Source organism: Macrotis lagotis, chromosome X (assembly GCF_037893015.1).
Source record: "Macrotis lagotis isolate mMagLag1 chromosome X, bilby.v1.9.chrom.fasta, whole genome shotgun sequence".
Taxonomy (NCBI): Eukaryota; Metazoa; Chordata; class Mammalia; order Peramelemorphia; family Peramelidae; genus Macrotis; species Macrotis lagotis.
Window position 1 is genome coordinate 132,982,311 of NC_133666.1, and position 23,259 is coordinate 133,005,569.

The 23,259-nt window shown below is 37.9% G+C and overlaps 1 protein-coding gene across 1 annotated transcript in view; it reads left to right on the forward strand.

The window, feature by feature from the left end:
- The window catches only part of LOC141498839 (cytochrome P450 2K1-like), a 66,140-nt gene that overhangs the window by 9,187 nt on the left and 33,694 nt on the right, over nucleotides 1–23,259 (forward strand). Inside the window, exons 2-5 of the mRNA XM_074201915.1 lie at nucleotides 14,087–14,160; nucleotides 18,368–18,554; nucleotides 20,711–20,873; nucleotides 21,866–22,015. Coding sequence (XP_074058016.1) covers nucleotides 14,087–14,160; nucleotides 18,368–18,554; nucleotides 20,711–20,873; nucleotides 21,866–22,015 — 574 coding nt within the window. The remainder of the gene's footprint in view (nucleotides 1–14,086; nucleotides 14,161–18,367; nucleotides 18,555–20,710; nucleotides 20,874–21,865; nucleotides 22,016–23,259) is intronic.

Genomic DNA, 23,259 nt, shown 5'->3' on the forward strand with positions numbered 1-23,259 from the left:
GGAAATAAACTTCAGTTTATTTGGTGCCTTGGATTGAATTTTAATTTGCATTTCACAGATGGAGAAACCTAGACTGAGGGTGGCTAAAGGGATAAGGCCAAATGCATATAAACAGCTATGGATCTGGAAGTAAAAACAATTTGTTTCCCAGAACTCTATAGTTTTCACCATATTTCAGTTCATGTTAAAAAAAGAAATTGCCTTTTATTTTTATATTACATACCCACAACACAGAGACCCACATAGATACAGCCCTCCATCCCATTAGCCATATTGGACTGTATATCCAACATTCCATATTCATCATCGCCTACCTCTCTACCAAAGCTGGATAATACAATTTCTCGTCTCTTCTCAGTGTCAACATTGGCTATTATAACTTCTCAAGGTAATGTTATTGATATCATTAGACTTTTTTCTATTTACCTAAGCTATGTGAATAATATATATGTGAGTAGTTTGGGTGGTGATGTGAATTTGGTCAGGAAGATCTGAGTTCAAATCCAGCCTAAAAAACTTCATAGATCTATTCTGATGAGCAAGTCCCAAAATTTCCGTGTACAATAATTTCCTCATTCTGTAAAATGGGGACAAAAATAACACAAACCTTCTAGAGTGGTTGTGAGGATCAAATGAGATAATGTTTGCAAAACAATTTGCAAATCTAAATGCATTATATACAGGCTAGATATTATTACTATTATTACTCCCAGCTCTGAGAATTCCCTATCTTTGGCGAAGTATTCAATAAATAATTTTTCACATAGGCTACAGTGTTGGGGAAGTAATTAAAAGGATTAAGTATCCCTTTTCTTGTTCAGTTGTTGAGTCCAACTCTTTGTGACTCCATCTGGGTTTTCTTGATAAAGATACTGAAGTGGTTTACCTTTTCCTTTTCCAGCTCATTTTCAGATGAGGAAACTGAGGCACACAAGGTTAGGTAGCTTGCCCTGGGTCACAAAGTTACTAAGTGTCTGAGCCCAATTTGAATTCAGGAAGATGAGTCTTCCTGACTCCAGGCCCAGTGCCCTTTTTGCATTACTACCTAGAACCAGACCTGTGTGGTAGCAAGCTAACCTTATTCTCTATGGAATTTTTTTTCTTTTTCACCTTGGACACCATTTTAATAATTCTGGTTATATCACTGGAAGAGAAGAAAGTGTTTATTTGGTTTCCTATTTCACATTAGATTAAAGAATTAGGGAGGAGAGGAAACAAGGGCAGCTGGTCTTTGTCCCAGGTGAAAACATGAGATCTGTCCTTTTTTTTTTTTTTTTTTTACTTTGGGTATACAGAGTCCAGTACTTGGTGAATTGGATGTTTCTTAACACACAAAAACACCCAGGTGCACGCACACACACTCACACACACACTCTTCTTCTTCTCCTTTTTTTTTTTTCGATTTTTGCAAGGCAAATGGGGTTAAGTGGCTTGCCCAAGGCCATACAACTAGGTAATTATTAAGTGTCTGAGGCTGGATTTGCACTCAGGTACTCCTGACTCCAGGGCCGTTGCTCTATCCACCATGCCACCTAGCCACCCCTCTTCTTCCTCCTCCTGACCAGCCACTGCCTCATCTCTGGAATTTGCTCAAAAGTCCAGAGTACTCTCTCTTGAGGCAACACTCCCGGTGAAGAGAAGTGGTTTCCCCTGCCTATAGAAGCCAAAGACGTCGCCAGATCTCCAGACTCTTTAGAGGGTACTAAACCAGGGAATCACAAAACTAGGGGCCTTCTTCCATAAAAGGAATGAAGTCAGGGGAATGGTCCAACCTTATAGAGTTGGAAAGGAGCTCATTTTAGACAGTAACTCAATAAACATTTAACTCCTAATATATACTAAAGGCTAGAATATGAAAAGAGAAAGACCATTCTTGCCCTCAAGAATCTTATAATCTAATGGTGGAAAATAAAACACAAAAGGAACATAAAAAGGGTGGGGGGGGAGGAAAAAGTAACCAACTTGGGAGGGAGATGGTGGAAAGTCAGACAGAGAAGAAATCCCCAAGTATAGAAGCCAGTTGAGAAGCTGAGCTCTCTTCTTAAAAGGAGTTTTCAAGTTACCTTCCAAACAGGGAAGCATGGGATGGGGGGGGGGGGGGGGGGGGGGGAGATAAGTGATGATAATGAGGTATAGGAAATATGAGGAAATTAAGGACTGAGAAAAATAAGGAAATTTTAGTTGAGGAAATTGAGACCCAAGAAATTAAAGGGATTTTCTTTTAGTCAGAGGTAATAACCATTAGAGGCAGAATCTGACTCCATTCTCTGCCTCTGTTCTTTCTTTGTTGTTTAATATTTTCTAGTGTCCATTTCTGTCTTTCTCTGTCTGTCTTCCTGCTTTTCTGCCTCTCTGTATTTGCCTCTGTCTCTTTCTCATCTGTCTATCTGTCCCCATCTTTTTCTATTTACTGTCTCCATCTGTCCCTCTCTATTGCTCTGTGCCTTGACATCTCTATTTCTGTTTTTCTATTTCTACCTCTGGGTCTCTCTCTTCTCCTAACCCCTTCCTTCTCCTAGACTGTTTATGCCTGAAGTGGAAAAAAATTACTACTTAAACTTCTATGACAAAGGTTGCTTTCTTTAGTAAAAGGATTTGTTTGTTTTTGTTCTACTGATTTCTCAAAACCAAAACTGGAAGAGAAGTGGTCTTATGCTTTTTCATTGCGTCATAGACTGTTAAGAGCTGAGAAGGACCCTGGAGATCAGCTAGTCCGACTCCATTTTATACATTATAAACCTGAAGTGCCTACAGATAAAGGGTTCCTTTATGATTCAGTAGCTGAGCTGGGACTAGAATCCAAGTTTTGTGATTCCCTATTCAGTATATTCAGTATTCTTAATTCTCCACTTTGTGAAAAAAGCATTTTCAAAAAGAATATTTAAAACAAAAACAATGCCAGGTTCCCTGCCTGCCACAACCTCACTCTCACTGCACTGCCGACTTCCTGAAGGTCTTCTATATCTCAGATGTCAAATGTGGGCCCCGGGTAGGGGGGAATATTGTTGAGAATGGGGAAAGGCATTGCTTCTAGCAATATTTTCTGAGGTGGTCAAACTACATTACAATGTAATTAGGGAATATTTAACAAAATAAAAAACAATAAAACAGTGTTTGTGGTTTTCTAAGTCACTATGAAGCTTTTGACTTCTATACTAAGAGTTTAGTGGCATCCAGCTTCTAATCGGTTTGGCACCAGTGTTATGCATCACATAGACACATCTTGTGGTATCCAGATAGCATACTTCAGATAAAACCAGCAGGGCTCTAAGTTCTAACTGTCCTGTTCCTTCCTAGAGGAAAAGGAGCAGCTGCTTCCTGCTGAAAAAAGAAAGAGGTATCTAGTCCAAGAAGAAATAGAGGCTCAAAAAGGTAAGGTGGCTTTTTTCCCTTAAAGAAACACAACAAAGATGTTGTAGAGCTAGATTTGAATGCAGATTCTCTGATCCTAAATCCAGTCCTGTTCTTGATTTGAGACCTTCTGAATATGGAGCTTTCAGCAGTCATAGCATGAGGGAATCAAAAGTCTGTAGAGGATGCTTGTGTTTTCTGTAAGTCTCTCTCTCTCTCTCTCTCTCTCTCTCTCTCTCTCTCTCTCTCTCTCCTTTCTTTTTTCTCGGTCTCTTGCTCCCTCTCTTTCTTTCTTTCACCCCTCCCTCCCTCCTTCCTTTTTTCTTCCTCTTTTCCTTCTTTCCTCCCTTGATTCTTCCCTCCCTCCCTTCCTTCCCTCCTCTCACTGAGTACCCCAAGGAGGTTTTGCTAAAGGTCCCCAAATCTACATGCATTCCAAGAATTGTCATAATAAGGAAACAAAGATTGAATGAATAATTTGCAAAGGTCTTACTATCCCATCATGGCCAATGCATACCTGCATCAGTGCTGAGCCTCATCATCTCCTGTGAAAGGGACCCCAAGACCAACAATGCCATGGTCATGTACAGTGACAGTAGGAAAGAGATTCTGGATTTCATCTCTACATCACTATTTATGATCACTAGGCCTCAACTTCATGACTGCTGGGAAGAGACAGTGTAGGAGAGGAAACAGGTTGGGGATAGGAGTAGTGGGTAGCCTGGGGTCAAGTAGTGACCATGGTTGCTCTGTTATCAAAGCGGAAGTCTAGCTATATAGATGGAAGATCTCCTAGTTAAGACTGCCATTCCTTATTTTTCATTGTATTTGCTGTATTGAGCATAGTGGCTATAATAGAAAGTGCCTAATAAATGCTTGTGGATGATATTTTTTTTTAGTACACTTTTTTTTCTTTTGGGATACTAGTTCAAATAAATCCTATAAAGAAGCTAGAATTTCATTGAAATTCTATTCCGGTTATCATAGCTGACTTGTTATTTGTAGGGTAACTAGACAGTTTAGCCTAAGGATTAGAATTTGTATTATCTTTCTTTCCACTTACTAGATCCTTTACAATTTGAATAGGATTTGAATTACAGAGTTCCTAATGACAATTAAATAATGTCTCAGTCCTTGATATCCATCAAGCCATGTCAGTAGTATTGTGAGTGTTTTTGAAAACTTTTAGATGTTAATATTAAAAGTCAGTTTACAATGACCAAGAGAATGGAGTCACTTAGTTGATGGATGGAGACAGCCTTCAGTCTATAGACCTGTTTCTTGAATCCTTCTTTTGTCTCAGCCTCTTTCTTATAGAGGCCAAATAGAGACCTCATGTCTTATGGGAAAGAGTTCTGAGGTAGAGCAAGGACGAGCTAAACTAATTGTGCGATCTTTGGCAAAGTTTTTTTTACCCTCTTTTGGTCTCTGTATCTTCCTCTAGAAAATGAGAGGGTTGAAATAAATGGTCTCCAAAATCCCTTCTGGCCCCATGATTCTTCAAGCAGAATTGTGGCAGCTGGATGAGAATACTTTCAGTCACATAGTTCGTTTTGTTTTTTTTGAAATGTGATGCTTTGGGATGTGGCCTAAAATCACCCAGAAGACCACAAAACTGAGTGGACAGCTCAAAAACCTAATGTCTCCTTTCATGGCCTCAGGTGATACTCAGCTGAGGAGCACAGGCTTCTAGAAGAGCTGGCATTTCTGGTAAATAGATCAGTCTATTACAAAGTCCTGAATTTATGGGCTTCAAAAGTCTGCCTGGCCCTGGAGGCTCTTGGTATTTTCAGCTACATCAGGCCCATAATGATCACACTGCAGCGTCCAGGGCAGGAGGTTATGATAAATGGCTATTTTTCCTATCCCATTTGTTTTTCTTACAATCATATCCATGCACCATCAGGTAGAACCAAGATTGCAGATGCCTGTTACTGTGGTGTCAGGCTAGGATTATAAAATGCAAGATTTATTCCTTTGATTTTTACTTCTTAAGAGCAAAAAACAAATCTTTAAAGAGACACTTCTTTAAAGAGACTTATTTTGCTTTTAAAATTACAAGTTATGAGTGACAGGTTATGAAAGAGTTAGGGAGGCAAAAAAATATAGATCCTCATCTTATGCTGGACTCCAGTCACCTTAATATTGAGATACGAAAGTCAGGGAACAGAGAAAGAAAAGAAAATGTCAAAGGCTATCCAATTTCATTGTCAAAGAGGTCTAACTAGTGCTGCAGAAGAGATGGGCTAGGATAGTTTTAACACAATTAATTTTTCCAAACTGGATTAGTCAAATTTGGCCTTAATGGTTTGGGGAACTTTTTGGGAAATGGATAGAGACAGAAAATATATGTATTTAGATACCAAATAAATCACTTCCATAAGACTGCACATGCAAAATTATATATAAATGAATACATACAATTTTAGTACCATAAAATTAAAAATGAGATGAGACCTCAGAAGGACCTCATCTACTTCAATCCCTTTATTTTGTAGATGAGGAAACCAAGGCAAGGAGGTTAAATGATTTAATCATACAGATAATAGAGCTGGGAGTTGAACCCAATTCTTCTAACTCCAAGTTCAATAGATTTTAGACTACATGAAGGGCTATAGCATGAGATTAGTGTAGAAAGATAAATTGGAATAAAATTATAGAGGGCCTTGAATTCCAGGCTAAGAAGTGTCTATTTTATTCACCAGGGAATGGGTTTTCCCTAAAGGTTTTTAAATAGATGGAATTTGTTTTTATATGTTTTATATAGGTTTTATGTGTACCCTTTGGGGTGCTATTATTGTAGGAATAATGGTATTAGATTAGTACATTAGGAAGACTTTGAAGGAGCAGTGAGAAGAATGGATTGGTGAAGGAATAGACTACAATAGGCTAACAAAGAGGAGGGCAGTTAGGTGGTGCAGTGAAAAAAGTGCTGGGTCTGGAGTCAGGAAGACCTCAGTTCAAATCTGGTCTCATATACTTAATAGCTATGTGGCTTTGGGCAAGTCCTTATCTGTAAAATGAGTTGGAGAAGGGAATGACAAACCACTCTAGTATCTTTGCCAAAAAAAAAACAAACAACCCAAATGGGATCATGAAGAGTCAGACATAACTGAATCAAATCAACAACAACAACAAAACAGCAAAAGATCATCAAGTTCCAAGATTCATAACCATATAGCATCACTGGAAGAATACTAGTGCTATTGAGATGGGTATTTGCAGTAGCATTCAAGCAATAAGTCTATCAACAAGCATTTACAAGGGATTATGTAATAGCCACTATTCTAGGCACCAGGGAATATGAAGATAAAAATGAAAAATAAAAAAGTCTTTGCTCTCAAAGAAATTTTTAAATTAATTTTAAAATTCTGAATTTAAAAAACTACAAATAAAATGGGTATTTCCATATACAAAGAAGAACATGGGAAACTATATGAAATTTCTCATCTTCATTATATAGTTTGTCTTTTCTTTTCAGTTTATTTTAGTTTTTGTTTATTTGATTTTTGAGGTTGGGTCTCCTTCTCTTTCCTAGACTGGAAGTGCAATGATCACATATCATTACCTGATCCCACTACTGATCACCAGGGGAATTTTGATCTATCCTGCTTCTGAGAAGGTCATTTAACTTTCCCTTAGATAGCTTGATGGTTCTTCAGTCCCAGGGACTTTGCCATATTGGTGCCAGACTTATTGCAGGCACCCTGTTGCCTTGGTAAAGACCATGGCAGCTCACAACTACTCTGCTCAGGTGATCCACGAGTTTTAATCTCCTGGTTCCTGGGATTTTAGGTATATGCCATTACCCTGCCCTTGTTTTAACTTTCAAATATATATATATATATGATTAATTCATCATGTAAATTTCAAAGTATTTATATTTCTTTCTGACTTTCCTGTTTTCTTCTATGCAGTTAATATTTTATTTATTTATTTTTCTAACTACATACAATGGTGGTTTTCAACAATCATTTTTTTTGGCAAGATTTTGAATTTCATATTTTTCTCCCTCCTTTCCTTCCCTAACTCTCACAGAAAGCAATCTATTTATAGGCTATACATGTATAACCATGCTAAACACAAATCCATATTAACTATGTTGTGATAAAAAGAATCAGATTGAAATGGAAAAAAAAGATTAGAGAGTAAAAAATACATAAGATAACTTTTAAAATTGAAATTAGTAAGCTTTGATCTATAGTTCCATCTTTGGATATGGATGGCATTTTCTATCACAAGTTTTTTAAAATTGTCTTTGATTATTATACTACTGAAATGAGTAAGTCCATCAACACTGGGTGATGCTGTTAGTGTGTACACTGATCTTCTGGTTCTGCTCTTCTATGAATTTAAACAAATGTTTAAATGACTTTCTTCTCTTTTTCTTTTTGGTAATCCTTAGTTAACTCCTTCAGCTTCCCATGATCCCAGTACAAAGTAGGGGAAAAAACCTTGCAAACAGTGAGAAATCCCCCAAAGTAGGATGAACTAACTTGATTTACTGAATTTCTTCTGGTTTTTTTTTGTTTCCTTTTTTAGGTTTTTCAAAGCAAATGGGGTTAAGTGGCTTGCCCAAGGCCACACAGCTAGGTAATTAATAAGTGTCTGAGGCCGAATTTGAACTCAGGTACTCCTGACTCCAGGGCTGGTGCTCTGTCCACTGTGCTACCTAGCCCCTCCCTGAATTTCTTCTCATTAGAATTTATAAAGTGAAAGCTGAAAAACTCTTCCTTGGGTAGGTTATAGTGTGGATTCTTGTTCATTCAAAGGTTGAACTAGATAGTTACCAAAGTTTCTTTCAGATTTCTGATTCTGTAAAATTTCATCTCCACCTCCATGGTTTCTCATCATCAGAAATAGAATAACTTAGGAGATAGAAGATATTCCCTTCAACATCAGTGACAGTCATTCTACTCCACCTAAAAGATTGAGGTTTCTTTACTTGAAATAATGAGGAAATTGGATTGGACAATCTCCAAAATTCCTTTCAACAGTAATACTGCATAATTCTAAATCAAACAATGGAAGTCTTTGCAATGATGTCATCCATACACTTCCTTTCCTTTTCCATAAAACTTTTGGTTAATAATCACATGGAATAATTTTAAATCTCCTGAACTCCCCAGTTCCCAGAAATGTCCTTACCATGTACTTTGGAGATTGGGAGGTGTTAGGGAGAGCAGAGATTGCCTTTTGTTTTTGATTCTCCAAATATGGCAAGGCTTGTTTGGATGATAGGTATGTCTTCAACCCAATGACATCCCTTTACCAGGGAACTGAATCATGGAATATCTAGTAGAATGGAGGAAACAATATTATATTTGAATTTGATCAATCCTGAGATTTGCATCTAATGACAAAGTTTGGTCAAGAAATTGGAATTGAGGGGTGGCTAGGTGGCGCAGTGGATAGAGTACCCACCCTGGAGTCAGGAGGACCTGAGTTTAAATCTGACCTCAGACACTTAATAATAATGACCTAGCTGTGTGACCTTGGGCAAGTCACTTACCCCCCCCATTGCCTTGCCAAGAAAAAAAAAAGGAAGTTGGCATTGAATGGCAATTTGATTTTCTTCATTTGAAGGAGGGAGGGAGGCTCTTTGCCTTGAAACAAACAAATCACTGATGGGAATAAGCTTAGGAGAGGACATAAAATGGGGAACAAATCTGCTGATTTGATTATCTTCTTATGTTTCCTTACAGCAGTAGTCTTTAATTTTTTTGATTGCACACCCTTAAAAGTAACACAGTTTTAGAGCACTCATCTCTGATATATTTATCTATTTATAAATAACCATATTTAGAGTCAAGAAAACTTCATTTCAAATTCCGCTTCAGACACTTACTGACTATGATTCTAGGCAAGCTACCTGACCTCTCTGGACCTCAATTTCTTCATCTGGAAAATGAAGGGGTTAGACTCATCTTCTAAAGTCTTATCTAGACTCTGATCCTTATTCTGCATTGGGATCATCATGGAGGTGGAGATGTCTTTCCCAAATCTATCAACCACTGAAATCGTGGGATTGGAATAGGGGTTCTTAAATTTTATATTTGGCAGTCTGGTGAAGTCTATGGATGGTACCCTTCTCAGAATAATGCTTTTAAGTGTATAGAATACAATGCATAGAATTACAGATGAAATCAGTTATATAGAAAAACTTTTAACCAAAATATTAAAAAGGAAATCAAATTCATGAACTACAGGTTAAGAATCCAGTGATTGAAGTAGCTGGGGCTATTTGCAAAGAACATGATGAAGATGACACTAGAAAAGGAGATTTAGAGTGTATGAGGTGGAGGCAGCTAGGTGGCATAGTGGAATAGAGCACTAGTCCTGGAATCAGGAATACCTGACTTCCAATCCGGCCTCAGACACTTAATAATGACCTAGCTGTGTGGTCTTGGGCAAGTCACTTAACTCCATTTGCCTTGCAAAAAAAAAACACTAAAAAAAAAAGAAAGAGTGTATGAGGTGGCCTTTATCTTGGTACCATATGGGAGACTCTAGGTACTCCATCAGTCTTACATGTAGGTGTCTGTCCAAAGGAATATAAATTTATTTTGATTGATTATACTTCATAAGTTTGGGGACTACATTTTTTCTTTCCTACTTATTTATTCTGTCATTTTTTTAAAAAACTGAGACAATTAACTCTTTTTTTTTTTTTTAGGATTTTGCAAGGCAAATGGGGTTAAGTGGCTTGCCCAAGGCCACACAGCTACGTATATTAAGTGTGTCTGAGCCCGGATTTGAACCCAGGTACTCCTGACTCCAGGGCTGGTGCTTTATCCACTGTGCCACCTAGCTGCCCCGACAATTAACTCTTTCGTCTCATGGAAGTTTTATTATGACTTCTTGAAATATAGCTCTGGAAATTCAAGTTTTGATAACACCCATTGAAATTCAAAAGGAGCTAAACTTTATCTCCTTTTCCAGTTCACTAATTCTGCTTTTTAAGACATTCTTCTCATTTGCCTTTTGGGTTGTTTTTTCCATTTGGCCTAAACTGACTTTTAACATATTATTTTCTGCAGTAATTTTTGTATTTCTTTCACCAAATTGCTGACTCGGTTTTCATGATTTACCTGCATTGCTCTCATTTCTTTTCCCAATTTTTCCTCTACCTCCCTTACCTGTTTTTCTGAGTTTGTCCATGGCCTGAACCCATTTCCTATTTCTCTTGGTGGCTTTGGATACAGAAGCTTCAACTTTGTCATTTTCTGTGTATTTTGATCCTCCATGAGACCAAAGTAATTTTCTATGGTCAGGTTCTTCTTTTTCTGTTGTTTGCTCATTTCCCCATGATGACTGATTTACTGCACTTCCAAGGTTTTGGGGGGTTTTGGGGATACCCCACAGGGACCTTATTTCCTCCTTATGAGAGATTTTCACTGCTCTCATGCTTGTGCTCTGGTGACTACAGGCACTCCCCTCTGCCCTGGAGCTATGAGGGTGATTCCTGTTTCGCCATGGTAGTGGGTGAACCCAGGCTGCAACTTGGATCTGAGAATGGGCAAACAGCAGAGGCCTGCCCCAGGGAGAGCAGAGAGACCTCTTCAGTCTCTCCCCTCCCCCTACCATCTGTGGGCTGCACTCTCTGGAAGCTGCTGTGTGGCTTACCCTTGCACGGCTGCTCTGAGGCACAGTGCTCACTCTGGTGCCTCAGAGTTCTCTCACCACCCCTTCAAGCCATTTGGTGATCCCTGGGCCCAGAGGTTTGGAAACCATCCCCCTTCCATGGACCCAGGTACCTCTAGGGCTGTTCCTGGAAGGCTGGAGCAGGTTTGCTCTGACCAGGCTGTGTTATGCTGTGGCTGCTCTGCTGCTTTTTCCAGCCACTGGTCTTGGTGAAACAAACCTTACTTGTGGATTTTCTAAGTTGTCTTGGACTGGGAAATTGTATCACTCAGTCTTTCTGTGAGTTCTGTCTCTCTAAATTTTAGCTAGAGTTATAATTTGACTGCTTTTTGAGTTTTGGGGAAATGAGTATCCAGAAATTCATGCCCTCATGCTGCCATCTAGGAGCTAACCTTTAAACACAAATCACTCCAAGGGGGTCAGTGGTGGACCTCCTACCCAAGCCTCACTTGTTCATTGGGTTTTTTTACATTTTCTTTTTTTTTTTTTGCAAGACAATGGGGTTAAGTGGCTTGCCCAAGGCCACACAGCTAGGTAATTTTTAAGTGTCTGAGGTCAGATTTGAACTCAGGTACTCCTGACTCCAGGGCCAGTGCTCTATCCACTGCACCACCTAGCTGCCCCAGTTCACTGGATTTTGATGATAGCAATTGTTCCTGTTCTGGCTAGAAGCTCTGAGGGTCTTCCCTTCTCAGACATTATTTGGTGAAGGCAAACTAGGCTATCTTTTACCTCAATTTTTTACCTGGTGAGTACTCTGCCAAAATAATGTAAATTTTGATCATTCCAACCTGGCTAGAGATCTGAAAATTTACCAGCTAGATTTCTTTCTTAAGGATCATGCCTTGAACGTGAATCATTCTGACTCTAATTAAGTCCCACTTGGTCATTGTTTGGACCCTGATTGGTTGAGAATGAAGGTAAATTGCAATTGTCCCTCTTTTGGCCAGAAACCCTGAGAGTCTTTCTTTCCAAATTTATTTTTTTTTGACTAAGTAAAAAACGATCATTCTTTGCTTCATCTCTTTCTTACCTAGCTTTATTCAGTTTATTTTTTAACTCAGTCAAAATGAGACCTGTTAAAGACTTTAGCTTAAAGAGGTCAATGTCTCCCATTGCATCCAGGGCCATCTCCAGTTGTCCTAATCCTATTCTGGCCACTAGACCTGGATGGCTCTAGAGGAGAAGGTGAGGTTGGTGATTTTGCAGTTGTCTTCACTCTCCCCTCCTCTCCCCAACACACACACACACACACACACACACACACACACACACACACACTTAATTCACTTTCATGTCATGGTTTCACCTCCCTGATGTCAAGGTCACTTTTGAGAATGAAGGACAAATAACAATCTAGTATGTTAAAAACTTTAGCTTAAAGAGGTCAAGGCCTTCCATTGCATCCAGGGTCATGTCCAGTAATTCTAATCTAATCCCCATTGGAGAAAAGACACTTCCCCTCTAATTAAGGAATTCTTCTGAGGTCTATCTCACCCTCTTGGCATGGACAGTGGAGTGGGGAGAAGAAATATAATAAGAAAAATTAATTTTTGTTCAATACCTGGTCCTGGATGCCATATAACTAGCAAACTAACCCCCTTTCATCCTTTTCTTCTCCCTGATACTGAATTATAGTCTCCTATTTTAAAAAAAAAAAGCAGTATCTAACCTTTGTTTTTAATTTGATTAAGGCAAGTGAGTAGATGTTGGAGGAAGGATTGGGGAAAGGGGGCACTGGTCTATTTGAAATCAAGTCTTCTCTTGGGGATGCAAAGAAATGCAAAAGAAAAATAGTACTTTCAAAGAGCTCACATTCTAAAGCCTATATGCAACAATTTGCATGAAATATGCAAATAATGATGTACAAATAAGATATATACAGAAGAGTTTTGGAGATCATCTCATAGGGAAGTCAGTGATATTGGGAAGGACCTGGAAAGGCTTCTAGCAGAAGGTGTGATTTTAGCAAAGATTTAAAAGAAGTCAGGGAAGCCAGTAGGTGGAGAGGAAGATAGATGGGAAAAGCCAGACCCATCCAGCGCCTAGGGTGGAGATGAGGAGCCACTCCTCACCCCCAATATTTTGAACTGCTCTGCAGCCCCTTGCTAAAACCTGGGATTATAGTTATGATTTAATTACAAAATCTGCTGCTTCTGCCCCTACCTGAGGCCCCTTTGTCTTTTGACTACCCCCTATACATACCCTCTGCCCTGGCCCACTTGAGGAGCCTTAAGGTTATCTTCGTCTTATACATATATTTTATTACTTGAGGGTTCCTGGCCTGCCTAAATCTACTTTTGTCCTTAATTAACTGTTTTGCCTGCCCTATTATTAGTACCTGGCTTGTTTGGGGTTTCTAATGTCATGTAAAACCCACCTTAACAAACATTTATTACTTAATAACAAGTTCTGCCTTTTTCTTACCTCCCCTTTTTGGTGCCATTGGTTCCTAGGACTCCATCTGATATCCAGAATTCACCTCATACAAATTATTTTCCTCTAACCTATATAAGGAGCATGTTTATAACCTATCTTCTAAGCTTAGCCCATGAAATTTTCAATGATTCTAATAAAGTCTACACAACTGGGAGATAGTCTGTGTCAGAGAATTCCTTCACACATTCTGTGTCAAACCCCAATAGGAGGGATTGAATACAGCAGGATGTTAATAATGTCCACCCAGGAAATAGGAATTATAAACTCTTGATTCTGTTCTACTCTAGCCTTTGGTCTTTAGATATAAGAATTCCAAGGGAATTGGGTATAATAAGAAAAATTATTTGGTACCAGATGAGAGAATTCAACAGAACACCATCCCATCTCTTGCTGGAGTTAGGTTCAGCTGTAGCCTAGAAGTTAGTAGTGACTCAGATTCTCTGCCTCTGCTTACTACTTTTCTTGCTATGGCTTAGGAAGACTAGAGTAACCAGGGCAAGGTGAATGACAATAGAAATTAGAATATACTGACAACACATTTTCAGGAATGTGATTTCTAACACACATACACACATACACACACACACACACACACACACACACACACACACACACCCAGGTAAGTTCCTCCTTCCCTAACCTTATTGTACAGGTTGGCAACCTTGTTGCTTCCAAAGACCAATCCAAGCAAAATTTACAGGTGGAAGAAGAGGAGGAGAAGGGCAGGTAGGCAACAGTAATGGAAATCTAGTTTCTTTATCTTCTTTCATATTACACATAGGAAATCAGCTACCCCTTATTTCTGACTTCTTTTTTTTTATAATTTTTTTCCAATTACACATAAAAACTATCCCTTAATTCTTGTTATATAGGTACAACTGTACAACTCATTCTGACCAATCTCAAACAGAAACTTGCAGATATCACATCCTCTTATTCCTATTCTCTTCCCTAAGGTGCAGAAAGGAATTTAGCAGACATACCTCTAGCTGCTGCTGCTGTAGAAGCTTGGGTAGCAGTCAGATTATAACTTCTCTGAGGGGAACTCAGAAAGGGGTAGTTTGGGAACTTAGACCAGAGCAAGAGGGGACCTAATAGGGGAGTGTGAGGATAATATGGTAGTGGTAGGTATGTTTTAGGGTCAATTAGGTGGCACAGTGGATAGAGTGCCTGGCCTGGAGTCAGAAAGATTTTATGAAACTCTGCCTCATTTAAATTTATTCATGCTAGCGTCAACACATCATTCTGTGTGGTAGTTGTTCCTCTTAATGACAACAACAACAACAACAACAATGGCAGCAAGTCTTGGGAAATTAAATATGAGGGAAAAAATTAGTCTCTGATCTCAAAGTATTTACTTTCTTTTGGGGGAAGATAATACATAAAAGGGGAACTGCAAAATGGGGCCGGTACCAACAGGAGTTTTGGTGGTAAAGTCCAGAGAATACAGAATGGTTGGTCTGGGACATTTATCAAAATGGAGAGTGTGGGAGGAATGCACCAGTGAGAGAAGGCAGTTGAAGCACAGTAGCCTAGACAGTGTAACATAGGAGGTCTAGGACCTTTCTCAAAATGGAGGTTCCAATTATAACCAATGGAGAAGAGAATCTCAGGATGGAGAAATGAAAGATGAGTTATTGTTGCTATTATTATTATTATTATGGGAACAAAAGGTGATGAATCACTGACCATGAATTTTAATTGACTAATTCTAAATTGATGTTTTCTCTCCTTGTATTAAAAATGGGATGGGACGGCTAGGTGGCGCAGTGAATAGAGCACTGGCCTTGGAGTCAGGAGTACCTGAGTTCAAATCCGGCCTCAGACACTTAATTGCCTAGCTGTGTGGCCTTGGGTAAGCCACTTAACCCCACTGCCTTGAAAAATCTAAAAAAAAAAAATGGGAGACCATGAACAGAACAATTAAAATAGCAAGTTGCTGAGGATCACTAAATAAATCACAAGTCAAACCCTTATCTCTTAATTTCTCCATTTAGAATTCAGCTTTCTGGATCAGTAATTTTCCAGCTATTTTCTGACCTCAATTCATTGATCTCAAAAAGAAAAATTCTTTTGAAAAGTCTAAATAACACTACTCCAGTATAAGCATATATGCTAGACAATATCTTGGGGATGTGTAAGGGTTGCTAAGGACAGTCCTAGTGGGTGCAGGTGAGGTACAGGGCAAATCACAGTTAACATCAATGCTTTTTAACATCACAAACATCTGGAAAAAATCTCTTTCTTGGGGGTTAAGTGGTGACTTCAGTCCCACATGTCTCTGATGCCTTCTTTTGCATAACTAGCTATTTGATTCCAACTGAATTCTTATGAGATTAAATTTAGCTTCCTGGTGGGTAGTCACCTTGATGATTAAAGAAATAAACACTTGAAGAAATTAGATCTCCAGTTGAAAAACATCGATATAATCCACACTTTTTTCACTGGAAATCTTTCAGCTGGCTGTTTTCCAAAGTTGTGGATGTGGATACTAGCTGAAGGCATCAGAGCCAAGGAGATTTGAATATGCTTCCAGCAAGGTGAGGATATTCCTATAAAGGTTAGTACCTTTGGCTTTCTCCACCTCCAGATGCCTTTGTGCAGGGAAAGCTAATTGAAAGAAGATGAGTGCATACAAGATTCTGCTTCAGGATCTGACTGTCTCATCTTTGGTCTATGGGGCACTGGGCTTGGTGGTTATCTTTTATTTGATAACTTTGCTTGAGAGACACAGGATCAAGTTACCTCCTGGACCCTTTCCCTTGCCCCTCATAGGCAATCTGAACTTGGTGGATCTGAATAAGCAGTTTATGTCTCTGATAGAGGTAGGGTTTTATATTTCTTTGCTGGTGGTAGTGGTGGTATACTGATCAATGAGGGTTCAGGTATAGGAGTGTGCATGTTTGATGAGTTGGCATCTTTTACCTTCAACCTGTTTGTGTGTTCATGGCCTTTTGGGGTGGATGGGCTGATATTTTCATATATCATGGGCTTAAAACAGATCAGAGAAGGCTAAAGTTAACGTGCATTGAGAATCCAGAAAAGACACACTCACAGTTAAGAAACATCTGTTTCTTAACAGCAGGTTAAGATATAGGTAATTAATGCACTCTTGGTGGGGTTGTGAATTGATCCAATAATTGATCTAATAATTTGAAACTGTGTATATCCTTTGATCCAGCAAAACCACTATACCTCAAAGAGATCAAAGAGAAAGGAAAATGACCTATAAGTACAAAAATATTTATATCAGCTCTTTTTATGGTCACTAAGAATTGGAAATTGAGATGATGCCCATCAATTGGGGAATGGCTGAACTAGTTATGAATTATGATTGTGATAGTATTGTATATACACTATTGTGCTATAAGAAATGATGAGCAGGATGATTTTCACAAAATCTGTAAAGACTTATATGAACTGATGCAAAGTGATGTGAATAGAGTCAGATTACATATACAATAACAGCAACATTGTGAATGATCAATTAACTATACTCAGGAATAAAATGACACAAGATAACCCTGTAGGATTTGTAATGAAAAATGATATCCACCTCCCGAGAAAGAATCTGAATGCAGATTGAAGTATAGTTTTTACTTTTTTCTTGTTTTATTTTTGTGTTCTCTTTTGCAATATGACTTTATGGAAATATGTTTTGCATGACTGCACATGAATAATTTATATCAAAGTGCTTGCCTTCTCAAATAGGGGGAGAGAGAGAATGTGGAACTTAATGATAAAAAAAGAATGTTAAAATTGTTTTTACATGAACTGAGAAAAACATTCTTTAAAATTTATGATGCAGAGAATTAAAGCAGGATATAGCTATATAGTACAGGCAGTTAGCAATAATTAAGAAATATTGATTCAAAAAGGATTTAGGGCATAAGGAGTTTTTCTTCACTAGGAATTTTCATACATTTTGCTTGCCTAGCAAACTATATTCAAAGTTGATATTAAAACTAAGACAGAATTACTTATATTCAAAGTTAGTTGAATTGTTTCCCTGGGCAGAATCAGAATCAGACCTTCTAGGGAAGATCTCTTTCCACTCTATGGTGAGAAAAGTTATAAATAATTTGCAGTGGTTCCTTTGAGTTTAGAGAAGCTTCTTCAATGAGAACTTCTTGAATTCAGAACCTCACTTTATTTATTTATTTATTTTGAAGTTAGTTTTTCTACCCCATTCTCTCTGCTGTTAATGGAAATGAGGGTCAAAAAAGGTCATTCCTCCAATTAGTTTTCTAGATTTCTGAGAACTTTGCTCATGTGCAACTTGTTTCTTTGTGTGCTAGTCTCCTGAAGGATAAGGATGGGAGGAGGAGAGCAAAGTTTGTATGCTAGAAACAGAGCAGTCACCATGGTATATGGATGACAAATATTTTATAATTATTATTATAGAAGACTAATTTACAAAAGTATGAATAGTTAGATGGTAAAAAAAAGAATTCATATTGACATTAAAAAATCATCAAGGCTAGGAACAGTTAGGTGGTGCAGTGGCTAGAATATGAGCCCTTGCGTTAGGAGGACCCAAGTTCAAATTCAGCCTCAGACAATAGTTGTGTCTCCCTGGGCAAGTCACTTAACCCTGATTGCCTCAAAAAAAAAACCCAAAACACAAAAGTCATTAAGGCTAAAATGAATGAATCTTGTTGATATAAAAATAATTTTGGTACAAAACACAAATTCAAAAGCATCACTTGGAGGAAAAATATACTTGAATTTGTATGTTAAAAAGATGATTGTTCTTTTCTTTTATTCTCTTCTCTATTTCAATTTCAATTCCTCTAATCATCCATAGGCATACGAAAAATGAGAAAGGTGGGAAGCCCAGAAACTAACAAAGGATAAGATATGAGAGAATTCTAGAGTCCTTAATGTTCCTCAGGACAAAAAAAGTTGTGATACTTAATTGGGTTGTCTTTAGTGTAGGATCCAAGCAGAGCTCCATCAAGGATTTTTTGTGCCAGGATATGAGTGAGGATAAAGCGGGAGAGCTCACTTGGAGTAGGGACACTGAAAGATTTTCTATGCTGCTAAAGGCCTGGCTCTTACCATTGTCGGAATGGGTAGATGTGGCAGGGGCACTGAGGAAGCAACAAGGTTGCCAACCTGTACAATAAGGTTAGGGAAGGAGGAACTTACGTGTGTGTGTGTGTGTGTGTGTGTGTGTGTGTGTGTATGTGTGTGTATGTATGTTAGAAATCACATTCCTGAAAATGTGTTGTCAGTATATTCTAATTTCTATTGTCATTCACCTTGCCCTGGTTAAGACTTTGTGGCACAGGATTATATCCCTAGGTGTTGTCCTTTGTTCTCAAAAAAGACCATGACATCAGGGAGGTGATGCCATGATATGCAAATGAATTGGATTTAAGTGGGCTGTGCAAAATCCAGCCTCATTTTCTCCTCTGGAACCATGTGGGTCCAGAGGCAAGATATGGATCAGGATGACTGGAGATGACTGGATGCAGGGAGAAATCTTGGTCTTTTTAAACTAAGATTTTTAACAGATCTCAGTTTGACTGAAGCAACACTCATTCCATGATTAAGGCAAGTAAGAAAGAGATGAGACAAAGAATAATCACTATTAGGGAATAGGGTAAAGGCAAACCATATTGAATTTCAAAACGACATTTTTCATATCCTTTTGAGGCAGAGTTAGTTAAAGACTCCACAGTGTGATTAGAGAAACTCTAGGAAGTGTCTGTTACCAAAAGTCTTACCCTGCATAGATTTACTGTGGATGCTGGAATTCCCCTATTAATGATTCTGTTCCTTCAGAAATTAAATTATCTTCCACTATTCCATTCTTAATATGCAAATTTATCTGGAAGAATCATGCACAAAGCCATTATCTGCTATTGATGACTTAGTTCAAATCAATTCATGGAGATTTCCAAAGAGCCTGTTTTCATGTGCGACAAAGATGAAATATAGGTGAAGTTTAGATCTATGGGACACTCTCTTATTTTTCATTTCAATTAAGCATACATTTATTGAGTATATTCTATGGGTCAGATACTGACTTGAACATAAACAAAATGTAATGTTTTTCATTTAAACAATTTTATTTTCCTCTTAAAGCTGTTTTTTCAATTAATAAGCATTTATTTTCTTTCCCCTCCCATGGTCCCCACTGGGGGAAAAACAAACAAACAAACCAACCAAACATCTTGTAACAAATATAAATAGTCTAACAAAGCACATGCCTATTGGTGAGGTCCCAAAATATGTTTCTTATTTTGCATCTTGAATCTATCACTACTTTATCAGGAGGTATAGGTAACATGTTTTATCAATGGTCTTTGAAATCACAGCACTGCACTGATTAGAGTTCTAAAATCTTTCAAGTTTTCTTTATAATTCTATTATAGTCTAAGACTATGTCATGTTCTAGTTCTGCTTACTTCACTCAATGTCAGATCTCAGATTTTGCTGAAATCAACTATTTTTTATAGCATAACAGTATTCATATTCATATACATAAATATTCATATACAATAATTTGTTTAGTCATTCCTCCACTGATAAGTATCTTCTTGGTTTCTACTTCTCTGCTACCACAAAAAGAGCCACTGAATATTTATATGTACCTTTACTCTTTCTTTGTTCTATTTGTGTATAGTACCAGTAGTTCTAGCAATAGGTCAAAAGGTATATACAGTTTAGGGCATAAACTTTAGGAAATAGTTCCAAATTGTTCCCTACAATAGCTGTACAGTTCCCAGCTCCAAGAATGCCTTAAAGTACATGAATTCTTATGGCCTTTCAAGCTTTATTTTCCTTTTTTTTGGTACTATTTGTCAATCTGATTGGTATGAGATAAAAACTCATACTCAAATCAAAATTCTCATTTTTCTACCTACTAGTGATTTGAAACAGGTTTGTTTCTGTTTTTGATGTGGTTATTTATTGTTCAGATGTCTTCCTTTGAGGGAATGCTTGTTCATATTCCTTGACCTTTTCTTCTGATATTTTTGAATCATGCCTTACCTAATTTGGAAATGGGACTTTTATCAGAGAAACTTGCTGCAAAGATTTTTTTTTTTATTTTAAAATGATCTCAGAAGAACATCCCTTAGAAGAGGGGATACTGTGTAAAAATAGAAGGTGATATCTGCTGAACCAATGGGAAGCACTGGAGAAGGGCTATGTCAATACTAAAAACATGGAAGAGATGAAAGGGCAACAAAACCTTCTATGAACTCAGTTTTTCCTTGTGTACTCTCCTTATTAATCCTTTTTTTGTTTTTCATATACATTTTAGCTGTCCAAGACTTATGGGCAGGTGTTCACTGTATACATGGGTTCCAAGAAAAAAGTGGTACTCGTGGGTTATGATGTCATAAAGGATGCCTTTATAAACCATGGTGAAGCATTTGGAAACAGACCGGAAATTCCAATATTTAAAAAGATAATGGAAGGACATGGTAATTCAAATGTTTTTTTTCTTCCATATCCTGTACCCCTTCCAAAGGGAACCACTTTTTCATATATATAAAATATTTTCACCGCCTTATTAAAGGATCCTCAGCTCCTTTACCTGTTTGACTTTCAGAAAATTTCTCACTTTTCCTGTGCTTCAAACTTCTCAAAATATAGAAACATCGAATTCTTTTACTGAAAGGAATCTCAGAGGTCACCTGTAGCAATTCTTATTTGAACCACTTTACCACTTTAAAGCTCACTATGGATCCAGAGATTATGGAGATTAACTGTTTACCAACTGGTTTCTTCATAATAGCCTCCTGATGTGATAGTATATTATTATCATTTTAAAATGTGGAAAGAGATGTTCAGAAAAATTAAGTGACTTTCCCTTAGCCACATATCTAATGAATGGAAGGATGACATGCAATCTGGGTTAGGTGAGATTTTTGTCATTGGGCCATATGAGTTTGAGTCTCCAATGATGAAGGGCATATTTTATCATGATTACAAAATCTTCCCATTGTGAATTGCACTTGCAATAATATCTTAATAATTTGGATCTGGGAGGATCCTCAGAGATCATCCAACTCCTTTACAGGAGGAAATTTGGAGAGGAGGGAGTAACTTGGTTAAGGTCCCACATCTAGTCTCAAAGCCAGGGTTAGGATTAAGTTCTGCTAATTCATAGACCTATATTCTTTCCATTATTACTACTCTACTTCCCTTTCTAATTTTCACCTCCCAGCTTTCCCCTTCTCCCTCCACAATTCACACCCACTCCCACTCCCACTCCCACCCCAACTCCTATCCTACCACATACATAGTGAGATAAGATTTCATGAGTCTGTTCCCTTGATGAAAATACCTTTTAGAAGTCTATGCCTTTTAGAAGTCTAGGTCATATAAGAAGTTAGAATCTATTAAGCACTGAGACTTAATCAGGGGCTGCATTTGGGGACATTGTTTTACTCTTAGTATGTTTTTGTATTAGGCATTGTTTTTAGTAATGGAGAAACATGGAAAATAATGAGAAGATTTGCTTTACACAATCTCCGTGATTTTGGAATGGGAAAAAAACTCATAGAACTCAAGATTCAAGATGAACTACATTCCCTTATTAAGTATTTTGGATCGCACCAAGGTTAGTATTGGAGACTCTGGTGGTGAAATGAATCGCAACCATAAATTGGACAAATGACCAAGGTAGCAACTCAGATTTCCCTCGATATCAAACTTAACTTCCAAATGATAGCCCTTCTTTTTTAAGGTCCAGAGATGCCTTTCACCAATACAGATTAAAGCTTTGTATACTGCCCTTTTTTGGTTTATAAAAGAAAGATTTTATTTATTTTGAATTTTACAATTTTCCCCCTAATCTTGCTTCCCTCCCCCCTCCCCCCCACAGAAGGCATTCTGTTAGTCTTTACATTGTTTCCATGGTATACATTGATCTAAGTTGAATGGGATGAGAGAGAAATCATATCCTGAAGGAAGAAAAACAGTATAAGAGATAGCAAAATTACATAGTAAGATAATGTTTTTGTTAAAATTAAAGCTAATAGTCTTTGGTCTTTGTTCGAACTCCACAGTTCTTTCTCTGGGATACAGATGGTCTTCTCCATCACAGACACACCACAATTGTGCTTGGTTGTTGCATGGATGGAATGAGCAAGTCCATTAAGGTTGATCATCACTCCTATGTTGCTCAGTATTAGTTCATGCAAATCCTTTCAGGCTTCCCTGAATTCCCATCCCTCCTGGTTTCTAATTTAACAATAGAGTTCCATCACTTACATATACCAGAGTTTATTAAGCCATAGCCCAATTGATGGACATTCATTTAATTTCCAGTTCTTTGCCACCAAAAAAGGGGCTGCTATGAATATTTTTGTACAAGTGATGTTTTCACCCTTTTTCATCATCTCTTCATGGTATAGACCCAGTAGTGGTATTGCTGGATCAAAGGGTATGCACACTTTTGTTGTCCTTTGGGCATAACTCCAAATTGCTCTCCAGAAAGGTTGGATGAATTCACAGCTCCACCAACAATGTATCAATGTCCCAGATTTCCCACATCCCTTCCCACATTGATCATTGTCCTTTCTGCTCATTTTGGCCAGTCTGAGAGGTGTGAGGTGGTATCTCAGAGATGTTTTAATTTGCATTTCTCTAATAAGTAGTGATTTAGAGCAATTTTTCATATGACTATGGATTGCTTTGAGTTCCTTATCTGTAAATTGCCTTTGCATCTGCGTATACTGCCTTTTCAAGCTGTGGTGATATAAAAATCCTCACATTGTGTTCAGTCTCTTGGGAACATACTTAGGATAGTCCTTGGATCATAAATCCAGAGCATACTGCTGAACAATACTCAGAACATTTCTA